Raw genomic sequence first — 26,542 nt, forward strand, 5'->3', positions numbered from 1 at the left:
TACTTTTAAATTTACCACTTGCATTTTTCTTATGATTTATAGTATATCCAACATCAAATTTATTCCATAATTTCATTCAACTATTTCTTTCATTTATAAATCATCTACTAATTAAGCATTATATTCTCTACAATTATTGCATTCATATGTTTTCTTAAAAAAATTATTTATTAACTATTTGAAAAAAAAAAAAAAATAACAAAAAATTAAATCTTATTCTTTACTTTTCTAAATCAACATTTAACCATTGCATATATCAAACAGTTATCTTTAAATAGTAATACTTTCTTCAAAATTTAAAGAAAAAAAACTCTTCTCAATCTTTAAAAACAACTTTTTGCTTTTTGCCCCTTTCTTTTCTTTTTTTTTCTCCTTTTTCCTATTTTTCGTTTTCCATCAAATCTCATATTTAATTGATAGAAATATAATTTATAGTCAAAAAAAAAAGAAAAAAAGTCAACATAAATTATCAATTTAAGTTAACTATTTTAACTAATATTAACTGAGCGATTTGAATTAATATTAGAATAAAATTGCCTGTCTAAATTTTAAAATATAATTTTAAAATTTTCATTCTTGCTTTTATAATCAGTAATAATTAAATAAGAAGTGTATGTTTTATGAATGAATTTACACCTTTTTGTTTATAGAAATAGAATGAAAAATGTTCAAAACAAAGAGGTCAAAGAGCTTGACTGGTCACTCTACTGCAATATACTTTATCATCTTCAAGAAGGTTATTATGGGACAGCTTTGACAATTTGTGATGAGGAATTACATAAAGCAAACGAATCACATCAACTTATTCTATTTCGATCAATTGCTATGATTAAATATGGTTTCATTTTTTATTTTGCATCATTTTTTTTTCTTTCTCTCTCTCTCTCTCTCTCTTTCTTTATTGAATTATTTTTAAAAATAAAAAATGAATTTATTATTTTTACTTAGCTTTTTTTTGTCATTCAATTGTTAAACATTTAAAGAATCTTATATGCCTTTTATTTCTTTCTATTAATTCTACAAATTCTTCAACATCATTAGTTTAAGGTCAATTCTTTAATAAATATATTAATTTAAGGTCAATATGTTGAAGTAGTACGATTACTTCATCAACAACATCATGATGCAATTATTGGTTTTGCAGCATCAATAATTCTTCGAACAGCGCATTCTTTGCTCAAAAATCCAGGTTTTTTTTGTGCTAAAATATTAAGCTTTTACGATTTAAAACAAAATAATTAATTTCAAATTAATTGCAATAAAAAGTTTTGCAAAAAAATGTTATGTTTTTTTTACAAATTAGATAAAGAAATTTAATTATGAGATTTAATTTAATTACAAATAATGATTTAATTCTTTAATTATTTAATTACTATCATAGATCGAGAAGAAATATCGGAATTGGATCAAATTATCAATGAAGCATATATTAATGCAAATGATGATGCAAGATATAATGCAGCAATTGCATGCATGTTACTTGATAACAATGATAAAGCTTATTCAATAATTGAAAAAACAATCAATTCTAGCAATATTCAAGTATTCTATTATATTAATTAAAATTTTTTTTTTTTTTAAATTCAAAATATAATTTAAATTGAAATTATATTAATATTGTATGGAATGTTTTTTTTTTCAGTGTATTGTTTTGAAAGCATGGATTGAGCTAAATCGTGGTAAAGATATAAATATTGCGCAAAAACTTTTTAAAAAAGGCATTACAGCAGGTTTATTTGTTTACATTTTTCTTCAAAGTATTTATTTGCTACAAAATTTAAAAATAGAAATTTTTTTCTTTTTTTTTTTGCATATTTTATATTTAAAAAATATAGGGAAATTTGTTAAAATTTATCTGTTATCATTAAATTTTTCATCAAAAATTAATAGAAGCTAATTTTGAAGAGTTATAAAGCTTTCAAACTTTAAAGAGTTACATAGTAAATAACAAAAAAAAAAAAAACTAACTTGTAATTATTAAAACAATTAATTTTTTCTATTTATTACACTAAAAATATTATTGAGTATATTTTTTTTGAATGAAATTTTAACTCCAATGAAAATTTTATAATTTAAAAATAAAAAAATTGAAATTGAAATTAAAAATAAAAGAAATAATTAGAATATCCTAATGCATACATTGGAATGATACGTTTATTGGAAAGACGACGAAATTTAACAGAGTTACGTCAAATTCTTCAAATTTTAATTAAAAAAGCTCCAACGTTTCTTCCGGGATATATTGAATATTGTAAAGTATATTTGATGTGCTTTGATTGGGAACATTGTATGGAACAAATACGACGAACGTTACTTTTACAGGTATTTAATTACAATTATAAAATATTAATATTATTATCAAAAATTAGCTTAATTTTTTTTTTTCTTTGATTTCACAAATTTTTAATATTTTTTGGAGAATATTTTAAAAATTTTACTTGCAAAAATAATCTTACATTTATTGAAATTTTAGACAAAAAGGAAAAATATTGTTAGCATTTAGAAATATAATATAAATTAAAAATAATGAATTTATTATTGAAAAAAAATTTTTTTTTTTAGAATGATTGTTTGCAAGTTCTTTGGTTTGAAATGATAAATGAATTGATTATAAAAGGTCGTATAACAGAAATGGAAAATATTTTGCAAAATTTTGCTGAAGTAATCGAGAAAAATGAATCAAAGAATTATCAGTTGCATTATAAAATTGCACAGCTTATCATTCGAACTACTACATTTGATCATCCAGCAGCTAAATTTGCCAAGTTTTCTTCTCTTTTTCATTAAATCTAATTATTTATTCACAAAAAAAAAAAATTAGTTGTAGAAGAGGAAATAAGCATAAGCAAAGTTTAATCAAATATAAATTAATTATTTCATTTCATAATTCAGTATTGATATTCTTAGTAATTTTTTTTCAGTCAAGTAAACTAAGCTTTTTGTTCTAATTGCTAGCTGTTATATTTTAATTTACTTGATCTAATTGCTAGCTGTTATATTTTAATTTATTTGTTCTAATTGCTAGCTTTATATTTTAATTTATTTGTTCTAATTGCTAGCTGTTATGTTTTAATTTAATTATGTAATTTTTTTTGTCATTCAAAATGAAACAAAACAATGTGTAGTAATAAGCAATCATAGTAAACTCATTAAATTTATAAATCAGTTAAATTAGTCAAATTTTTTAATTTTTAAAAGTCTTCCCCTTAAATTATATTTACTAATCAAAAATTAATTACTTCTAGAAAGCTACTTGATAGAGTAATTTCGATAACAAACAATCAGAACTGTTTATATGAACAGATGAGATTATTGTTACAAGGTGGAGATTTTAAAGCAGCTGAAGCAATTACATTTGAAGCATTAAAAGATGATTTTACTACGCCAAATGAATTAATATTAATTGGTGATAATTTTTTTTTTCTATCTTATCTTTTATCAATGATAAATTTTCTTGAAGCTTTTTTTTTTTTCCTTTCTTTTTCTTGAATTATTTATTATTTAATAAATAATTTATAGGTATAGCACAATGTTTTCTTGCAAAAGGTCATATAAATGATGCAATAACTCAAATGGAATTTGTAAAAGTAACACATCCAAATATCTGTCAAACAAGTGTAAGATTAATTCATAATTACTCATATATATTTGATAAATTATCAGTTATATTTTAAATTTTAAATTTTTTTTTAAAAATTTCAGTTATATATTTATGTGATGGCAGTATTAGATAAAGAACAACATAAACCATTTGAACAATTCTTTCAAAAAATACAAAATGCAATAGATGTACATTTATCAATGTTACAGGTTTACTTTCCTTTTTTTTTTTTTTTTTTTTTCTTATTAAACTTACTTATTAAGCTTACTTATTCTTACTTATCCAATTCTCTTCTATACTTAATATATTTTAGCAATTACAATGCTTCAATAAATTCCAACTGAAAAGCTTTCAATAGCTCTCATTTAAGCAATTTTTTATGTTTACAATAATCGAAGTTAAATTAACTTAAGTTAATTTAACTCTAATTTACTACATATCATACTTTTTTATAAATAATTATAAAAGAAAATTCTTTTCAGAGTGTTATTTTTGGTCCAGAATATTTGATATTACTTGATCCAAACTTATTAATTGATATAGCATTGCAACTTTATGAATTTGCACCATTGACGGTAAATTATTTTTTAATTCAACATGCTATGAAAAAAAAAAAAATTTTTTTTTTAATTAGCTAATTAAATGATAATTTATTAAATTAGATTAAAATAGAAATAATCAAAATTAAGCTAAATAATATTAAAGTATTTATAGTAGAAACTATGAATTTTTAGCCAACAAATTCAACTAATGTTGTACTCAAAGAAATTGATAGAGTTTTGACATTAGTTCAAAATTATTGTCCAGGTATGTATTTCTTGTGATTTAATTTTTTTTTTCTTTTTTTTTTGACACATAAAATATAAAATTAAATTTCATGTAGATATATTAAACTTTGTCAACCACTGGAAACGTTCATTTGTAATTACAAAAAATTAATCAAATCGTTAACAAATGAAAAAGTTATATTGCAACTTAATTTTGTCCATTCAATTTGATCAGTTTAAAATTGCTGCAATTTAAAAAATTTTTCAAATATAATTTCAGCATTATTAATTGCTACATATCTCTTAGCTAAAGCAAAATATCTTTCAATGAATTTTACTGAAGCAAAACAATTATTAGAATGTTGCATTGATAGAAATGATGCACCACCGGAAGCTCATTTACTTATGGCACAGGTATTATTATTATTATTATGCTAATATTTAGAAATTAAATCGTAATTAATATTCTTTTAAATTTTCTCTTTTATTTTTTCAAATATTTTAGATTCATTTTCACGGAAATAACTATGAAGAGGCTGGCAAATGCTTGGATATTGGTTTAAGTAATAATTTCAAAGTTCGAGAACATCCCCTTTATCATCTTATCAGGGCAAAATTACAAAAGAATTCGAAACAAATTGCTGCATCGATACAAACATTACAGAAAGCAATCGAATTACCTTCATTTAAAGCTAGTGCGCTTTTTTCATTTTTTTTTGGCGCAAATTTACATTATATTACTTTTTAACACTTATGCACCTTTCAATTGTTTAAATTAAAAAGAGATTTTATCAGTGTGATAATAGATAAAGATCTTTCAACAAATCAGTTGAATAGCTTAGTTTAATTTTAAGAATAATTTGAATGTTCTTTATTTATGCTTTATTATAATTAAAATCTTATCATTCACCAAAATTTTTACCTCAATAAAATTCTTTTTTGTGATTTAATTTCAAATGCAAAAATAGAATTAATTTAATACTTCAAGATGTGAAAAAAAAAAGTGAAAAGAAAATAGAATTATATAATTCATAAGAGAGAAGAAAGAAAGAAAAAAAAAATGAAAAAAAGTTTTTTATGATAAAAAATTTTGATAAAACAATTTTAAAATTATAAAATTTCAGATGAATCGAGAAAACGTGAGAATTTAGAGGTTATTGATGCGGATCGTATTGCAATTTATTTGGAATTAATGGATTCTTATCAACAACTTGGACAACTTGTATGCTCCTTTTTTTTTTTTTTTTTTAAATTTCAAATTTTAAATATTAATTCAAATTATATTTAAAGGCAGAAGTTGACGAAGTGATGAGAGAAGCGCGTAAACGTTGGACTGATAAGACGGAACAGCAACAATTTGTGCTAATGGAAGCAAATTTGAAATTACAACGCAAAGATATTAATGGCGCATTAGAGAAGCTTACAACTATACCAACAACCGATGCTAATTATCAAATTGCTCGAATTAAAATGGCTGAAATTTATTTAAATGAAAAAAAAGATAAACGGAAATTTGCTCTGTGCTTTAAGTATATTTGCTATTTTTATTTTATTAATTAAAAAAAAAAAAGAAATAAATTCAGGAGTAATTCTTATAATAACTTCTCTTTCAGTGATTTTTTTTTTTTTTTTTAGCAAAAATTATTGTAATAAAAGTTTAAATGGAAAAAAAAAAATGTTAATATTGCACTGATAGTGATATTATTTTTATTTGCTTAACATTTTCAAATATTAATTAAAATGTTGGCTTTAATTATGGCACTTTTAAATAATTAAATAAGACTAAAAAAATTCGGATGTAGATTGCTTTATTAATTTAGCTTTTAATTAATATTTACAATAAACATTGAAATACCTTATACTAAAAATTAATTAGTTAATGAGTTATATTGCAAAAAAAAAAAAATTAAATTTGTTATGCGTAATGGATTAATTTATCTACTAAATGTAATAATACATGCTGAAATTTTGATATGATATTTATATCTAATTACTGTTTAAACATGAAATAATTAGTAAATATAGTTATAAATACAATTAGAAATCAGAATGACCAATGTATAAAATTTCATTCATAACTGAAATTAATTTAACATTCATTTTTTTCAACTTTCAATTGCATTTTCAGAGAGATTGCACAAAATAATCCATCACCAATGGCATATGTATTACTTGGTGATGCTTATATGAGCATACAAGAGGTTTTGTAATTTCTGCAATTTTCTATACACTAATTTTGTTCATTTCAAGAATAAAATAGAGGAAAAAAAATTTTTTTTAAATTTCAAAAAATTTATTTTAGCCAGCACAAGCAATTGAAGTATATGAAACAGCGTTGAAAATGAATCCAAAAGATGATGTTTTAGCTGAAAAAATAGGCCAAGCATATGTTCAGTGTCATTTTTATACAAAGGTATTTTAATTTGATTAATTTTATCTTTATTTATAATAGCAAGAAAAATTTACAAAATTTTAAAATTGAATTAAAAATAATCAACAGAAGATAATAATTGTATCATTGCTATATTTTGATAACATTAAATGGCATTAGATGTCTAATAAAAATTTAAATTTAAAGATTTGAAAAGTATAATTACGCCCATGGAAAGCATACAAAGAAAAGTTTATTTGCAATTTAATAAATTTAATGATTCAGTAAATATATTTAACTTCAAAAAATATTTGAATTGTTCAGGCAATTAATTACTATGAAGCGGCATTGAAAAGTGGACGTAAACCAGTGATGAGAATGCGCTTGGCGGAATTGTTATTTCAGCTAGAATACTATGAAAAATGTGAAAAAGTATTACGTCAAGCACTTGATTCAGATCAAAATCCTATCGGTAAACTGATAAATTATTTTGTAGCAATTTAAAAAAATATAGCTAAAAAGAAAAATTTATTTATTAAAACATGTATTCAACTTTTTATATTATTAATGATAAATGAATTTATTAAATTTAAAATTAACAGTTTATCCCAATTAACTTTTAAAATTAAGCAATTTAAAATTTGAAAAAAAAAAATGGCAAAAAAAAATTTATACATTATACGGTTACATTACGGTGTTTTTTTTTTTTTTTGAATTTCACTTTTGAAGAATTAAATTCTAGGAGTGTTCATTTAGACATAAGCGGAATGAGTGATCATGTATCCTACTGGTCCTTACTATCAAAATTACATTTTGAAAATGGTAATTGGAAAGAAGCAACAACAACACTGGAACGTGCACGTGAAATTCAATTATCTATAATTTCAAAACCACCAAGTGAAGTTGCAAATCTTATTGATGAGAAAAAACTTGCTGCAAAGTATGTCTTTCTTCTTAATCTTCAACTTTTCACATTTTCAAATTTTTAATTTTTTTAATATATATAAAATTGATAAAGAAGTATGAATACTTTTAAATGTTAAATTTATTTTTAAAAAAAATTAAAACACTATATTATATATTAGGTAGAATTTAGATCATCAAAAAAAAAAAAATTATATACTAGGTGGAGTCATCGAAAGTTCAAGAATGTAAATATTTTTAGGATATGCTGTCAGCTAGCAGAATTACATTGGAATCGACGAGATGCTAATAAAGCCATTGAACTTTATCAGGAAGCCATTTTTTTCAATAATACAGATATTAAGGTAAGAATTTCAGGTTAAAAGAAAAATGAATTGAATTGAAGTAAAGTGAAAAAGAAAAAAAAAATAATAAAATGATAAGATTGTAAAAATAAAAGATTTTGAAAATTATCACACTAAAATATACAATCACAGTAAGCTGATATATTATCATCAAATAAAAGTATGAAATGGAATTATATTCCTAAAATGAGTAATGTAGTAATAAATTTTTGTCTTATTTGAAGTTACTTATTCCTTCTTTAATCATTTTGCTAAAGGTATGTGTTTTATTTTAAATGCAAATTATATAATCTTATTTCATAATGAATTTCATCCATGATTTAATTTTAAAGTATAATAAAGCATATGTTTATTTTTAAATTCAAATTACAAACAATATTCAAAATTTTGAAATTTAGATAATGACAGCACTTGCAAATTTATATCTTTCACTTGGCAAATTGGATGCTTGCAATACACAATGCCAATTAATTCTGAACATTGATCGGAATAACAATGATGCAACATTGGTATGTTCAATTTTATTTTATTAATACATGCATATTTTTAAATTCTATTTTTTTAAAAAAATTTATTGAAATTTCTTTCTTTTTTTTTTCTATACAGATGATGGCTGATTTATTGTATCAATCTAATGAAGCTGGAAAAGCAACTATTCATTTTACACAATTGCTTAATAGAAATCCAAGTATGTTATATAAATGATTGATTTTAAAACATTTTTCTATTTTCATATTATTTTGCTCTTATTAATTTAATAATTTTCCTAAAATAAAATAATAAATAGAGCTAAAAATTTATGGAATAAAAATATATTTATTTTTTTTCATTTTTTTTTTTTTTTTTTTTTAAATGAATTATTTATAAAATTTAAAGATCAATATCATGCGCTAGCAAGATGTATAGAATTGAGTTGGCGGAGAGGTAACGTGGAACAAGCGGAAAAATATCTTAGAAATGCTCTTAATATGAATCCACGTGCTACACTTGACGCTGGTTTCAATTACTGCAAAGGACTTAATGAATGGTAATTGAAGTTGTTGTTTTGCTCTTTTTTAAATAAATAAATTTTTCAAAAACAAAATTAAATGATAGTTTTTAAAATTCAATTTCAAATTTCTTTAAGAATATAAATGGTGAAGGAAAGAAAAAATATATCATTTAGGAATTTATCATAAAAATATTAGAATCAAAATATTCTGTTTTTTTTTTTTTTCTAAAGCAAATTTAAATTAAATTTTGATTAATCTAAAATTTTGAGGTATACTGGTGATCCAAATGCAGCACTGCAAGCATTCAATCGTGCACGACGTGATCTAGAATGGGGTGAACGAGCTACTTATAATATGATTGAAATATGTTTAAATCCAGATAATGAAATAATTGGAGGAGGAGGAGGAGAACGATTGACTATAATCAAGATTGCAAAACGTTTGTTTTTTTTTTAAAAAAAAAAAAACTTTTTTCTTTCTTTTAGAATAGATTTGCTATTGGAATTATTTTTTATACAAAGTTAAATTTATCTTTAGACTTTTAAAATATTTTCCAAACAAAAGAAAAAAGTTATACTTAATGAGACAGTTCAAGAAAATGCTACAATTATACAATTTTTCATTCTTTTTTTTTCTCAATTTTTCTACTAAACTTTTTCTAGAAACAATGGAAATGATCGAGAAATGGGTACAAAGACAGCGGAAGGATTTCTGAAGGTAAAATTTAACTTCTTTATAACAGTCATTTTTATGTTTATATCAATTCAAATTGTAATTTTATATATAAAGTAACATTCAAAAAAGAAAAAAAAAAATAATAATTACTCAGCAGTTGCACGGAGGTCAATAAAAAGAGTAAAAAAATTTTTCTTATTAAATTAGTGTATCACTTATCAATTTACATTTTTAACTTTTTTTAAAAAAGCTCATTATAACTTGCATTAACTCTTTAAACACTGAATGATTAAAGGAAAATTCAATATTTCATTTTTCCAGTCGAGGAATTTAATAAAAACTTTTAAAATGCATCAATCTTTTATCATTTCACTAAATCTATAAGCTGCATTCACCCTGTCAGTGTCACCATGTCCTGTCATACTTTAAAATAAAAACTTGTCCATAGTGTCAACCTTCCGATCATTGTACATGCTTTGGTAAACTTTTACCTTAATTGATAATACAAAATAAAACGATTCAATCAAAAATATTACAACAATAAAAAAAAAAAAAAGTTAAAGCTTATTTTCTCCTCGAAGATTAAACATTGAAGAATGAATAAGACTTAAAACTGACAATTTTACAGGAATTACAAAACAGGCCTGGACTGGACTATAAGTATCGGCTAATGGAAAATTTCATCCTGTTAATGAGCGGTAATCGAGCAAATGTGCAACAGTCACTAACAAATTTCCTTAGCATGGCGGAAACTGAAAATTCGGTCCTTCTTTGTACTGCTTAGATTAAACTTAAATGAACTCCACCATAACTTAACAGAAACATTCATTTTTTTTTAAGGGAATGATAAGCGTTGGTGCACTTCTTGGTTCAGCTCGAGCTTATTTAATGTTAAAACAAATACCAAAAGCAAAAGCTCAGTTGAAACGTATACTTGGCCATACATGGACATTAGAGGATGCTGATAACTTGGAGAAATGTGCATTCTATCACAGTTTAATTAACTTTTCTCTGAACTGAAATTCGATGATGAAACCTTGATTAGTTTATATCGTTTAGTGAAAAGCATTTGACAAATTTATTCAACTTTAAATTCCAATATGACAAATCAAGGAATTGTTGGTAATTACATAAATCATGAATCAACGAATTGTCAATTATGCAAAAATTTGATACTTAACTAGTAAAATTAAGAGGACAAAACTGTGCAACACTCTGATTTCTTTTTTCTTTCTTAATCAATCATTGAATCATTTTGAAATTGAAATAATTTCATATAGGTTGGTTGTTATTAGTCGATATCTACATCAATCAAGGCAAACATGATCAAGCTTCCGATATATTGCGAACTGTTTTACAGCATAATGCGGTGATTTGATTTTCAAAAATTGAAATATAAGAATTTGTTGAAATGCATAAGAAAAATTAACTATATAATAAAAAAAAACACAAATAATCTTTTACCATCGATAATTATTGCTAAATGCGATACGATTAGCACTTGTAAAGAAAATGCCAAATACCAAAATAAAAAAAAAAGAAATATAAAGTAATGAAGTTTTCAGAGTTCAATTAAAGCATTTGAATACAAAGGCTATATTTGTGAAAGAGAGCAGAAATGGGATGAAGCTGCTGCAAATTATGAAGTGGCTTGGCGTTTAAGCAAATGCAGGAATCCAACTATTGGTAGGATTTTTTGATAAGTAATGAATAATGTAAATTAAAGTAATGAATAATTTAAATAGGAGGCATATCATAAGTTGTGATATATCCATAATAATTTATAAACTGTTTATTAGTTTTGTCTAACTAGGAATGCAAAAATAAGGTTTACAGGTTACAAACTTGCTTATAATTATTTGAAATGTCGAAAGCTTTTCGATTGTATCGAAATATGTCATCGTGTGCTGGAGCTTTATCCAAATTATCCGCGAATCAAACGTGAAATTATGGACAAAGCAAGAGCAAACATACGCACATGATTAATTCAGAAAAGCTTCCAGAGCAGTTATGTGATGCAGAAAGTTATCTGTGCTGTATTTTTTTCTAGTTTCTATTCAAAAAAAAACTATGATAGTTCATCTTGCAATTTCAAAGATTTAATAACAAATTAAATTAAAAACAAATTAAATGCATTCATGACATATAACAGTAAATAACAATTTATTACAATCAACAACAGAAGGAAAATATATTAAAGTTATGACTTTCAAATCCACCCGTTCACGTAAATCAGCAACGTTACAGCTCTATGTGTTATTACCGCTTCATACTAACAGCTTTTGAAGCATAAAATCAGCAGAAAAACTGGTCATTGTAAGATAAAAAATGGATCAATTCAGCATAAGAGCATTCTCAAACTAGTCAATTCCAAATAGCTTTAAAAAAAAATACTATTCTCCCTATATGCAGTAGTTATTCTCAAGCAATTTGAATATAGATCACATTTTTTTTTTCTTTTTTTAAAAGTTAAAGCAGTAAAATACAGTTTGACCACTCACATAACATTGAAGATTCTCCTCAAAGCATATCTAGAAAAGAAACCGCACTGAAAATTTTGCCATCATTAGCTAGAATCATCATCGGTAATACGTCTTTCCAGTTCAGTATATTTCTGAAAGGTCGTATACGTCTTCCCAATTTTTCTACTTCTTTTGTCCTAAAAGTACAACTTTTAGTGTATAACTTCAAATATCATTCCAAAACTTTACTTTAGTATCAGAGTAAGCTTTATGGCACTGCTAAACATTTGAAATCTACTCTTAATTTGCCTTACTTGACATCAGCATGCAAGTCTCTTTCCCAGTCGATCAGTAACATATATAACATTTACTTTCTTAACACTTACAACTTCCATTTTCTTTGTTATAACTCTAAGCATTAAACAGAGAACACCATTATACACTATATTAGAAAAATTCTGACTACTCTGTGAAAAAAAAAAGAATCAAACTTATAAACTTAACTCAATTTCTTAATTTGCATTTATGACACAATCCAGATGTCGACGTAATTAAATATATTACTGCCAATAAACTTTTAAAAAATCTTTACATTTTTGATGATTGTAAATCACAAAGTACAATATTTTCCAGTGCGTTTCACCTCTCCCCTCTCCCTCTCAAAAAAAAAAAAAAAAAAATTCAATGAAAAAGAATTTCATAATATTAACACAGATACAAAAAGTTCTCACTTTCAATTTTATAGGTGGATTCCACGAATAGGATAACGTAGTTTCACCACTGCACGCATTAACCACGCCAAATGCAATGCGCTTGATACAATCAACTTCATCTAATAGAAGTGATCGACAACAAGATATAAATCTGAAAGTAATACATAAAATGCAAAAAACTAGGCTTTAAATATTTTTGATTATAAGCATTGCTAACTCCAATTTACATATGTATACAAAATCTAAAGATGTAAGATTAAATATTTGGGACACTGCTTCAACAACAAGTACTATTCTTAGTCAACCAATATCCATTCGTTACTTCTTTTCTAAAGCTTCCGGAAATATATATTAGAATGCTTCGATCTTTCATAACTGTCATCAGTCTCTTAGTAACTCACTGAATTCTTTATGAAGATAATTTACTTTATTTGGTAAAATTTCCAACTAAAAATTAACCTATATCTATAACAAGGAGAATGAGTAAGCATGGTGCATGAAGTACGAGAAACCATCATTAAAGCGTGCGCTGCATGCAACCTCCACAATTCTTTCGATGAATAAGCATGCTTCTCAATTTCCGTAAGTAAAGCTCCAAAATGTTCAAAAGAAACGAAACGGTTATCATTAAGCACTTTGTGAGTTTTTTGAATTAAACTGGGTAATAGAGCAATGGAATGTGAACCGAAAGAATGAAATGAATCAAATGGCGAATCCAGGAATTCCATTCTGAAATGATTGAATGTATAATAAAATGACGGCAACATTATCACTAATCAATTTCATAAAATTAAAGATAGTAAACTTCACCACATTACATGGCAGATGCTTGACGAAAATGAAACATAAGTTAAAACAAGAAAAAACTTAATATCATAAGTGAGAGAAATTCAACTTACGCTTCTAATTCTGAGATAGCATAGTTCAAAGAATTTTTAATATTCAGTGGCAATTTACGTTCCACGATGCTTTTCAGTCGATGCATTAATTTTCTTCTACAAGATACCAAACGCAACAAAGCAGATACTAGCAAATGATTGATTCGCATATTAGGACTCACCACGAGCAAAGAAACAAGTTTGTTCACCAACGACTGCAGATGTCTACAACGAAAATTCCATTCCATCTTATTATCTCAATTCTGATCATTGTAAATATGATATTTGAGATAAATTAATGTAAACTCGTTGTAATCATTAACTTAATGACTAAGTTAATTAAACAAATGACATACATAAGATTCACTTCTTCAGATTGGCCAATCTGTTTTGCAAATGCAGAAAACAAGAAAAATTTCCCTATCTCTAATCATAAAATAAAACTTAGCAACTGAAATTATTCCATCTTCTTTTAAATAACAATTTATCAGTGGCAACTATCATAATCTTAATTAATCTAGGCATTTTCACCTCAAAATTCCAAACACAACATAGATTCATGAATTTAATCACCTATTTTTTAAATAATGAATTTACTTAAACCTCTCAAAATTAAAGTGAAAAAAAAAAAATTACTTTAATTGAGCTGTGGTGTAAAATGATGCGCTCACAAAACGTAATTTCTCCAACAATGAAAGCAGCAGGATTAAAGCTGGATCATGCACCGTTGTCTGTTCCAGCTGTTGACAATATTCATTCCATAGTAAGTCGTGTTGTAAGGCAAACATGAAGAGAGGAGTCCCATAATCTATGTCATCTATGAGTTTGTGAAGTAATGCGGCTGAAAAAACTCATGAATTTTCATCATCAAAAATTCTAAAACCTTGAAGTTTAATACTTCTTAAAATTATTAGCATTTTACCAATAAAAGCCTCTCTGTTTATAAGAACTTAGTCTCTCTCTCTCTCCATCCTTAACAAAACAAGGTAAATCTTAACCATAGCAGTGACATGTTGCGTTCCGTACCATACTGTTACCTGTTCGATAGAAATCCAAAACTGCTTTAAAGATTTTTATAGCACAATAAGTCACATCTGAAATCATAAAAGTTTATATAAAAGATTAAGTGCAGAATTAGATTATGATCTCTTCTTCTTTCCTTCCTGTTTCTAACACATTCCTCCTGTTTCTATCTTATCATTTCAGCTTCTTTTCCTCTATGCCTAGAATAAGAATAGCTAAATATAACAACATTCCTTAGAATAACTACTTAATTATAAAAACAGCGAGTACATTGCTATAAAAACTATTTTATTTCAAAATACCTTCACGAAATAAGCTATTTTTGATATACTTATTAGTGTAAAATTTCAGTTGTTAAACTTAATGTATATCATTTATTCTATAATAGAAGCATAACTGGCAATTAAAATGAGATCTAAATGATAAGTTATAGTTTAGGAAAAATTCAACATACCAAAATTTGTCATACATAGGAAAGTTTTTAGTACTTTCATTAATCGTACAGCTATCAGTGGTGTGCATAAGCCAAAGCGAACATTTTCAAACAGAAAGTTAATAACACTGTTATCCGCACCCAATACTTCATGAAATATTTTAAAAATTAAGCAAAATGCCAAATTACGGGTCGTACATTCAAGATCCACGAACAACGTTTTTGTCTGAAATACAGTAAAGTGGCATGTGCAGTTTTCTGTTACAACGTTCTGATATCAATTCATGTATCTATCTTTGATCATTAAGAAAACTAGGCGTTAATTTTGTTAAAAAAACTTAGCTAAGAGTTTAAACATTGAGTTGTTAAGACATCAAGTATACAAGCAAATTATTTTGTTAAGTACATCTGTTCATAAAGGTAATGGTTCAGTAATGGCTCTCCTCTTCTTCCTCTCCATCCAATAGAATTTCCTTGGAGATCCACAAAATTTTTATCCGCAAACTTCAATATTACTCAACCCAATGCTATTACAATGATAACAGATCCAAAGCAACATTAGAAATAAAACAGATTTTGGCAAAAGAATGCAAATTATCATTCTACATTACTAAAATCACTAAATTAGTAATCAACACTAAAAAATAAGCCAATATTTTCAGTTAGATATTTTTAACGACACTGCCAAAAATGTAACTTAATGCAAATCTTTTTAAAAGTAATGAATATCATTAAAAAAACCGGAAGTCTTACTTTCTCGAGATATTGGTATATTACATCACGTAAACCATTCGTCATACAACAAGCTGTTATTCTACTAAAACAGACAGCACAATCGTCGACCACACCTTTATGACGGTTTCGCATCAATACATTCCATACCGAATCGTATGCACCAGTAATAATATTCTTTGTTCCTATCGTTTCGCATAAAGATGCTAACATTTCGCAATTTACCTAGAAATTCCGCAGAGAAAATTTGAGTAAAAATTTCGGAATACAATGCAACTGATTTAGTAGCACTAACTAATTTAGCTCTAATTTTTTTTACACCATTCTTTTAGGAAAGAAAGTCATAATCAGACAAGATGTACGAAATTCTTCCATTTCCTAGGATATAAATAAAAAATTAATTGCAGACTAAGGTTTGCAGAATGAGTTACATTGCCATCAGATTAAGCAATTATTTCTGGAAAATTAAACTTAATCAAAACTTAGATTTTATCACTTCGATTACTAGAAATATGTATTTAGCCGTGGAAATTATTTTAATGAAGTCCAAAAGAAAGAAAAAAAAAAAGAACAAAGAATAACTAACCTTTAAGGTATGGTAATACTTGTCGATTGCCATACGCTGTTTATCACTTATCATCAATGTTGGAGAGGTTAAGGGATACAGTCTCCTATATAGTTCAGGAAGTGATGAGCATTGACCACTATGCTCACTGCCACTGGATAAAATCAAATCAACATTGGATTTAATACAAACGTCCATCCAAAAACAAGGATCAAAAATGAACTGATCAGTAAAATTCTCTAATAGTGAAGCAAGCGCAATTTTCACATCTGAAAAAGTATTGACTAAAAAAAAATCCTGCATAGTACCAAACTTAATAAGCACTGAAAAAAAAAAAATTAGATACAATTTTGCTAAAGGCTTAAACCAAAACATTTTACCAAAGGATTAAACCTTACCTTTCATCTGCTATTCTCAACTACTATTTCCAATATACATTTTAAGGTCATTTTACATATGCATTCGGCTTACTTTGTTCGAATTACCCAAAATCAAACTTACTGTTCGAATTTTTGTGTTTAGATTCCTTCACTAAATCCAAAATTTCTTTCGGATGTTTAAATCGCAACATTATTTTCACAAGACAACTTAAACCATCCATGCTATCACCATTGAGCATTTCCACAAATTTATCGGTAAGAAAAATCTGTGAATCAGACTCCGCAACAGATAAACACATAAGTATTTTTGTCCTGTAACTTAATGATATATATATAAATACAATGTATTAAATCGACATAGTCTGAAATAATTTCGTTTCACTTCTTTTTATAACTCCATTATAAAGTAAATAAAAAGCAAAATAGCATAAAACCAAGGATAATTATCACAACAATTTGAACTGCATCATTTTACCAGTGGTGAATCTTTTTATAATTCTTTTTCATATAAAATTAAATCGAATAACACTGTCCGCATAGCGCATCTGAACTAAACTCATAATCTGAACTAACTTCTAAAATGTTAAGGAGAGATGCAAGATTTTATACTTATTAATAATCAGAATTCTTAAAAAAAAAATTACAATCCTATAACTTTGTCACCTCATATGTCCCATCTATTAAAAGTGTGAATAGATTGTAGATATTTCATCCACTATGTTGCAACATTAACTTTTTCAATTTATTAACACAATAAATTCAGAAAGCCAAAATTAGTAGAAAAATGCAAATTATCCATTTACCTTATCTCCGTAATATCACTGCTAAAAATTGAATCCATCAACTGTGTATCAGCCAACCATCTGTCAAAACCGCACTGTTTGAGAAGTTCCAAAATAAATATAGTTTGACATGATCGATTCCGATCATTCCAGATCCTTTCAAGTTCTTCAAGTAAAGCTATTTCCAAACGCTTACGTGTTTTTGCATTCGAAATATGCACTAAGTGTATGAGTGCAGCGCCAAAATTAGCATCGGCGGTATCCAAATTTTGAAGCACAAAGGATTTGACACTTCCTAGTTGACGAGACCAGTCGAACTGAATAAGGAAGAAATATTTCGCTATAATGAATTGTGCACAAAAATGATAAAAGATCAGCAGCAAATAAATCAACTGGCATGGAACATCCCTACAACATTATACCACATTACCATAGTCAGACAACTATTTAAATCTTTTAGTCAAATTGCAAACTAAACTAAGCAAGCAATCGAAATCTGTGTATGTGTTAATTTATGATAATGAATTAATATCTAATCTTTGCATATTGTTTAATAATAATTGGTACTACCTAAAATATCACATTTAATCAGTTTTGAAGAATTCACCAATTTCTTATTCATCAGTCTGTTCAATAATTCAAGTGCATTAAGACGTAATAATGAGTGATATGAAGTCAGACAACTGCTCATCAAATCAATTTCATTGTTCTCTAATGCACGAATGAAAAATTTTTGAACGGAAATCCATCCATATAAAAGACGATCATAGCGCATCCAAACTAATTCTTCCCTTTCCGGATTGCAGAAATAATCCATGTATAACAAACCACACATTTCCTCTTCAGTAAGGCAGTAACCTTCATTAGTTTGCTCGAAAGATCGATTTTCTGTCGAAATCATTTGCAAGATGATTTCAGCAGTTTCTTTCATTATCAATTTAGACTTGATATTAGTGTTCAATTTCGCCAGCCAAAACCGTGAGCTATTTAAGCGACGCATTCTGAAATCACAGCTATACTTCCTCCGCTTTCAAGTAATTTCTTTAACTAATTTTTGTCATTTGTCAGTTTTGTCATGAAATGCTTTTGCTGCAAGTTAAAAAAAATAAGGTAGTGACAATAGCATTTCTTATTATGCTCTAAATCAAAACCAAATAATAACTATTAACTAGTATCTCGTTAGATGAAATAATACTAAAGTTTGTGCACCGATTATAGAACAACTCAATAAAGAGATCATTACGGAAATCGTTACGAAATTTCCTGAGGATTTCAATTTTCATCCTCTAAAAAGAACGTGGTCTGTGATTAAATGATCAACCAATATCGACAAAAACATGTTAGTATTCTGATTTACATAAATTTTCAGAATCTAACCGATTGGAAGATATTAAGCAATTTGCCAGAAATCGAGCACAGCTTTGACAATCATTGCTATCATTAATGAACCACGCAAGCAAACAGTCAGATGTCACGGAGCCACTAGAATGACGCGCTTGAGCTCTCCAAAGAACTGACATCAGTATATTTTCACTAATATATATCTGCAAATTTTATTTTCAATGTTTGTAACAAAAAAAAATCATTCGGTTGTGCTGGATATGATCATATATCGGCGATCTATTTTTATTAAAATTTGATTAAATCCATTCGTAAACTTCCGGTGATTTGATTTTCAGCGGTCATCAGGTTCATCGTATCTCATTTTAATATTGTCTCATCGTAATTATTATTAAACTTTGTTGAAGAAGTTCAGTCAGACTTTGTAGAAGTTAAGTTTCGATATTTTACCATTTATAAGAAATAATATCAAAAATTATTGTTTCAAGTTTGTAAAGAAATTACCAAATGAACATTGTCAAATTCATTCATCTTTTTTATTAAGTAATCAGAAATGAAAGTATTTATACGTTTACTAAAATTCAATACAAACAAGTAAGACGATTAAAAAGATATACCTCATCTAGTTTCAGCGCAGGTATTACTGATGCAAGCAGAGCCCATTTCTCTTTTAAAGCATTTGGTAACATGCACAACCACATGAACTGCTTCAATAAAATAAACTTTTGAAAATAGAGAACAAAAATTGAAAGAGTTAAAAATATAGAAGAAAAAAAGAAGTTTCTGAAAAAGTGAATTGCAGAGAATTTTATAAGGAATTATATTATATCGCAAGTAATGTAATTCAAACCTGATATGCTGTGACATCAAGTTCCCTCTGCAACTTCAGTACAGTTTTGAGAATTTTTAGGTCTACACCTGATCGTTGCATGAATACACCATGAAAGCACTGCTTTATACATCGCTGCAATATTCCTTTCTTTTCTCGATCAGTCAGATCAAATTCGTGAGAAGCTTTAAGTAAACGTTTTACCACTATTCCATAGATGCTTCTATCCAATATTTCGTCTTTTAGAATGAACCATTCTGCTATTTCCCTGAACTTAAACAATTACTTTTATATTTAGAAATAATTTTATATTAACGAACTGTCATCATAATTAGTCGCTCACCAATCGATAGCTAAGATCACAGGAGTGGCAAATGGCACATTAAAGAATTATGAGGAATGTCACCTTATTAAAATATAAGGAAATGAAAGATGGAATGCAATCTTTCGATTTTTGCACTTTATGAGATGAGCTCATATAGCTCTTCTTCGAGATCCCATTAACGTGAATCAAGGTAAATTACTAGAAGTGTTTAACATAAACTATCGTAAAATAAATCAACTATAAACCATATTTACTATAAATGAACATACCATAAAGATAGTTTGGAAACAGCTCTGTGCAATAAAACATCGTTTTTATCTAAACGACAACTTTCACCGATATGTGAATTGGATGCGGCTTTCTGAGAAGGAACTTCCAACTGAAACTCATTTGTAATTCAAAAATTTTGAATTCGAAAGCCATATAAAATCCAGCATAAGTCTATGACAGCATTTCACGAAGATAAAGCAACAGAAAAGATTACTCGATATCAAAGCAGATTGAGCATGTTTCTAAAAATTTAGAACAAACTTCAAAGATACAGGTTCTCATACTGGTAAATTTAATCAGTGCATGAATAACATACAACCATTTAAGAAGATAAAACTATCACTCAGAAAACAGCGTTCAGGTATCCGAAATAAAACTGTAGCATTACCAATGAAAATAATTGTAATTCTTTCATTGAACGGAACAGTAAACATCATAACAGGATATTTCTCCATAATTTTATAGGCATGTTTTGACAGATAATTATGGTTATTTTTTATCTTCTCTTATAAAAATTTGTTAAACAAATGAAGAATTAATTTTGAGTACGAAGGAAGAACTCTGGAATTATGAAAACTTATCTCCCAAAAATTCAAACTAAATTTTATTTAAATATTTAATGTTTCGAAAACTGATCATTGGCAGCACGTCCATAATAAAATTTTGCAGAACAGATTTTTCACTAGCTGAAGATCTCAAACACAAAAAGAAATTTGCCACATTGGAACATTTCAAATTTAAATTTTAGGAAAATTTCGAAGAATTATCAAAATTACTACGAAAACTTCATACTTTTGTTAAATCCATTGTTGAATAAGTCACAAATATGCGATTATCATTTGTGATTTACTTCTGTAATACAATGATAACTCAGCAACACAATATCAAATTTCAACTTTGCAACTGATAAGAATGTTGCTTAACTGATAAAACAATTCAGGAAATCAATAAAATGACTCTTACCTTTCGAAAAACTTCCATTGCTATCGAGAAAAACAAGAAAACCACTGCTATGCGTTATGGAATAGCATTGTAAATTGCTGTTTTCTTCGATCACACAGACTTTACTATTTGAAATTCGAATTTCGAAGTAAACTTCTCGATTTTTGTGCAATTCACCGCCTTTATTCCATTTCTAAAAATTATTTTCATATATTATCTTAATCAAATGGTAAAATTCTTTGCTCAGAATAATTCTAATAAAGAAATGATTAATATAATTTATGCGAACATATGCATCTTTAAGATAAAATATAAGACTCTACGACATTTGCAATATATCATTCTGTCTTATCACTTATCATTGTGTTCCTTAGTATCAATTCTTTGTTTAAATTTGTGAAGGATCAAATTTCAACCTTTCTGCCAGAAATGTTTACACAATAATAGCTATAACAATAAGCCTAGTTTGTTAAAAAGTCAACAAGAAACTGAATAGTTGCATCGGGTAAGTCCTCGGGTATTTCTGCCCGTGCTGAAAAAATAATTTGTTTGGTTTGTGATGATTTGCTGGAAGAGCGGTTTGTTTACTGGTATTTATGATATGGGAAGCATTAACAGATTAAATATAAATCAAACTTTCAGGAATTAATTTGCAAACTTATAAATTAATCAATTCAGATTTACCTGTAACTTAATTAATATCAATTTTACCTGTAACATTAACCTATTTTCAGTCTTATCCACTCATCATTCACTAATTTATTAGGAAATATATTTCGTAGATTGTTTATGGTCAATTATTTATTGAAAGAGAAAAATTTTTCAAACAATTATTTGCATTATAAACCGCTTAATAACAAATTACTTTCATAGATAGTAATATATGAATGAATAAGTAGTAATATTTGAAGCAATTGATATTCGATTTGTAAAATTAAATTATTCAAATATCTCATTGTATAGTTTTGTGATAATTATGTTTGCAGTTGTTTCTTTTTTTTTTCCTTTTTTTTTTTTAAATTAATTAAACATAGTAACAAATAAACATTTACAATAATAGAATAGATAACACCATCTATTATTTTACAATTTTAACATAAATAAATGTAATAAAAGAAAAGAAAAAAACAAGAAAACAAAAAGAAAAAAAAAAAATGTTTAAAATATGAAATAATAAAATGATGAATGAATTGAACAAAGAATAAATATATTAATATTATCATCTCAATAAATCATTTTCTAACATTCTTTTCACAGTTTTCACCAGTGTAACCTAATTGACACATGCAAGTATGACTTGTCGATGTACCAATGCATAATCCTTTACCGTTACAATCTTTTGTTGAATCGCATGGAGCTGTAAATGCAATAATTTTGATAAATTTAAAAGATAAAATAAAATTTCTATGATAATAATTTGCAATCTGATTAAATTTATCATATAGATAAGCATTCATAATATAGATATGAATAATGATTTAATTTTGATTTTAAATAGATTTAATTTTCATTTTATTTTTTTTTTTTTAAAAATCTTTTTACACTATAATTTTAATTTTTTAGTTCATTTTTTTTTTCTTTTATTTTTATTTTTAATGAACAGAACAATAGCATTTGCAACAATTGAAAATGAAAAAAAAAAAAAAAAAATGTAAGAATAGAAGAAATTATATAATAAATTAATAAAAAAACTATTAATTAGCAAATTATAATTAATAAAAAGTACTAATTAGTAAATTATAAAACTATCGAATGAAATATTCAGATGAAAACTTTTCGTTGCATTAATTGTGATTCAAAGAATTTAATTAATGATGATAGAAGAAATAACGAACAATTTTCACAATGCATTCCAGTATAGCCAAGCCTACAAATGCAAAAGTTTGTATCTTTATTGCCAATACATGTGCCTCGATTATTGCATAATTCATCTTCACAAATCTAAAATAATACAAATATTATTGAGAGAAATTAACTGTAATTAAAATCGTTGCAAATCAAAAATTAATGGAATGAAAATATCATTGCTAAGAAATAAAATAATAATAATAATAATAATAATAATAATAATAATAATAATAATAATAATGATGATAATAATAATAATAGTAATAATAAATGACAAACATTAACTATCCAGATGTAATATTTGCTTTATCTATTTTATAACTAACATTAATGATATCAATAATAATATTAATAATAATAATAATAATAATAATAATAATAATAATAATAATAATAATAATAATAATAATAATAATATAATAATAATAATAATAATAATAATAATAATAATAATAATAATAATAATAATAATAATAATAATAATAATAATAATAATAATAATAATAATAATAATAATAATAATAATAATAATAATAATAATAATAATAATAATAATAATAATAATAATAATAATAATAATAATAATAATAATAATAATAATAATGATAATAAATGTCCAGATATAATGTTTGCTTTATCTTTTACCTGTACATTTAATTTTGTTATTTTGATTTATGCATATTTTATTTACAACACTAACAATATCGCATCATATTTCTTAATTTAAAATACTTTTTCACAATGTTTGATAAAATTTGTTAAAGATTTAAGGTGGAAATGTAATGCAAGATAAAAATAATGATTGAAACAACGATGAAACATTAATTAAAACTAATTTAAAAAATTGAATTAAAGAAAAATATTATAGCTAAAATGAATGATCATTTACCGCTTCTTCATCAGTTTTGATAAGACCGAGATTTCCCGATGGCTTCTGCAAAATGTTTTATCATTTCAATTATCATTTCAGATTATAAGAGACTTTTTTTTTTAAAAAAAAAAGAAAAAAAAATTGAAAACTTAAATAGGAATATTTTGGGAAATTTTTGTTTATTACCTCATCACTTGTTTTTGTTATAATTTTCCCCATTTCTTTCGAATCTTTTTGTGCATCTTTCTGGAATTATTAATTATTTATTATAATCAAAACTTACTTTTTACTGTAAAATTTTCTAATTAATAGTATTAGTTACTAATTCAATCTCAAATTTAATTTAAATTCATTTTCAGCATTTTTTTTTTTTTTTTTCATTAAAAATTTATATTTAAATACAAAAACTTACATGCGGGAATGCAGTTGTCAAATTGAAAAAGACAACAAATGTAATGAGAATTAAGTAATACAGCATTGTTACTTTTGCTTCCATATACAAACAAAAAAAAAAAAAAAAGAAAGAAAAAGGAAATATAAACAAATACAGCTAAGATAATAACAATAATATTACTATTATTATTATTATCACAAAAACTATAATAGCACAATAATTATTGTTATTGTTCGATCTAAATTGTATTCTCGCTTTACCTAAAATTAAATTTCTTCCATAAATATTGAAAAACTCTTTCAGCGTTTATTTATTAGTGAAAAAAAAAAGAAAAACGAGTTAGAACAAATTTGATTTAAAAAAAAAAAAAAAAAAAATTGTTAAATATAATTTAAAAAAGAAAACAAATGCGCTATTTTACATTGCCAACTATCACAAATACATGAATTAGTATTAGTAGTAGTAAATAGATTGATTGTATCATGATGTTGTTGTGTGATTGACCTAGACAGGTATGATAATATATGATCGTATCACTTCTGGTTCAATAATCATTCATTCATTGATCTAAATCAATCATTAATCAGTACCGCCCTCATTTCTCATGAATGAACAACCAAACAACGAACTCATTCAGTTATTTATCTTTCATTTCGTATTTTTTAGTTCATTTTTTCAATCATTGCTATTGACCTTATTCTCTTAGAATAGCTGTTACACAAATTTCATTTCAACTTTTAATAAAAATACCTCAAATTTGGGACATTTATTTATAAATAGTCATTTGAACTGTGTGACATTGACGATAAATCATTCACTCAATTATGTTCGAAATATAATTTTTAGAATATTATTTAGTATTGATTTTGATGTGAAATGAATTCTTTTCCTTTCCTTTTTTTTTGAAACAAAATTTCAAATTATTTGTTTAAAAAAAAAAAAAAAAGAAAGAAAATTGCATTTGTGTCATGAAGAAGAAATTCTGAACACTTTTGAAAGATGTGAAGTGTTTTTACCTTTGAAAAGTGATCAGAAAAAATAATTTTTTAATGTTCCTGGAAGTTCAAACTTTTGTAAATTCTTAAATTCTGCTATGGAAATGGATTATTCTTTTTTTTTTCTTCTTTCTTCTTTTTTGGTCTAACTTGAATTCATCAAAGTTCAGTACAGTTAATATTGGCAATTTCAAAGTATTATAAACTTTTTGCGCCAGAATGTATGTTTCAATAAATGTTATAAATTGTTTTTTTTAATCACATATTTACTTCATTTCATTTTATCAATGTTATCTCCAAATAAGCATAAAAGAGGAAAGTAAAGAAATATGCATACAATTAAAATAAAAATTAAAGTTTTATATAAAATGAAGAAAATTATACAAGCGAAATGTGAAAGATATTACAAACAAATATTCCAATTAATAAAAGAAATATTAAAATAAAAAAAAAAAATACCTAAAACAATAATACATTAACACACTTTTGGTGAAGGGAAGAGTTTCTGTGCAAAATAGAGCATTAAAAAAAAGTTTGAAAATATGCAAAAGATGAAAATAACAGAAATGAAACAATAAACACACGAATATCGCTCACAACAATTTCAATAATTATTTTAGAATGAACAAATGAAAATTAAACAAATGAAAATTTTCAAAAAAAAAAAAAAAAAATGGAACAAAAAAAGAAAGAAGAAAACAATGAAAAATGTAAAGCAATTTTATATGATGAATTGATTTATGAGAAATAATATTGAAGATATTATTTAGTAATAAATAAAATAAAATGAATAAGAAATTTTATGCAAAAATATTAGTAATAAAGTGGGAAAAAATACATGTATCTTCAAGAACTTAAGAGAAAGAAAGAATGAATTAACAAAAATGAATTTAAAATTTAACTTTTGACATATTTCACCGACTTTTCGACAAGTGATAGTAATATTTTAAATTAATTTCATATAATTTTCATTTTAAATTAATTAGAAAATTGAGAAGTAATAATAATAATACATTATCATATACATATGCATATTTTGCAAATGATTTCTTCGTTTCGATTATCATTATTAACAAAAAAATTGG

General features: G+C 25.5%; 3 protein-coding genes across 3 annotated transcripts; 1 reads left to right on the forward strand and 2 right to left on the reverse strand.

Moving 5' to 3' along the window:
- Positions 1-657: 657 nt before the first annotated feature.
- Bma-ift-139 (TPR Domain containing protein) lies at positions 658-11,656 on the forward strand (the record flags this gene model as incomplete). Its single annotated transcript, XM_043076361.1, has 30 exons — positions 658-838; positions 1,079-1,189; positions 1,382-1,542; positions 1,643-1,730; positions 2,123-2,322; positions 2,563-2,765; positions 3,246-3,406; positions 3,520-3,617; positions 3,703-3,810; positions 4,084-4,176; positions 4,336-4,408; positions 4,649-4,782; positions 4,874-5,063; positions 5,493-5,590; positions 5,659-5,897; positions 6,497-6,569; positions 6,671-6,781; positions 7,064-7,211; positions 7,496-7,679; positions 7,905-8,007; positions 8,406-8,516; positions 8,614-8,695; positions 8,884-9,034; positions 9,269-9,442; positions 9,662-9,716; positions 10,303-10,437; positions 10,515-10,653; positions 10,955-11,043; positions 11,240-11,360; positions 11,511-11,656. 30 exons carry the CDS (start codon positions 658-660, stop codon positions 11,654-11,656), a joined length of 3,960 nt encoding a protein of 1,319 aa, XP_042932295.1.
- A 584-nt stretch (positions 11,657-12,240) lies between these two features.
- On the reverse strand, positions 12,241-21,388 carry Bm8503 (Uncharacterized protein; the record flags this gene model as incomplete). The annotated part of the gene is made up of 17 exons (XM_043076362.1): positions 12,241-12,333; positions 12,868-13,000; positions 13,309-13,578; positions 13,749-13,952; positions 14,364-14,568; positions 14,726-14,821; positions 15,205-15,409; positions 15,937-16,140; positions 16,502-16,749; positions 16,982-17,172; positions 17,664-17,959; positions 18,250-18,643; positions 19,020-19,186; positions 19,601-19,690; positions 19,834-20,080; positions 20,407-20,516; positions 21,371-21,388. 17 exons carry the CDS (start codon positions 21,386-21,388, stop codon positions 12,241-12,243), a joined length of 3,171 nt encoding a protein of 1,056 aa, XP_042932296.1.
- Positions 21,389-22,581: 1,193 nt separating this feature from the next.
- On the reverse strand, positions 22,582-24,564 carry Bm6416 (EGF-like domain containing protein; the record flags this gene model as incomplete). Its single annotated transcript, XM_001896092.2, has 5 exons — positions 22,582-22,706; positions 23,185-23,290; positions 24,087-24,131; positions 24,255-24,314; positions 24,481-24,564. The coding sequence occupies 5 exons, from the start codon at positions 24,562-24,564 to the stop codon at positions 22,582-22,584; spliced, it is 420 nt and encodes a 139-aa protein (XP_001896127.2).
- Positions 24,565-26,542: the final 1,978 nt, after the last annotated feature.

Source organism: Brugia malayi (genome assembly GCF_000002995.4).
Source record: "Brugia malayi strain FR3 genome assembly, contig: Bm_v4_Chr1_scaffold_001, whole genome shotgun sequence".
In the NCBI taxonomy this organism is placed as follows: Eukaryota; Metazoa; Nematoda; class Chromadorea; order Rhabditida; family Onchocercidae; genus Brugia; species Brugia malayi.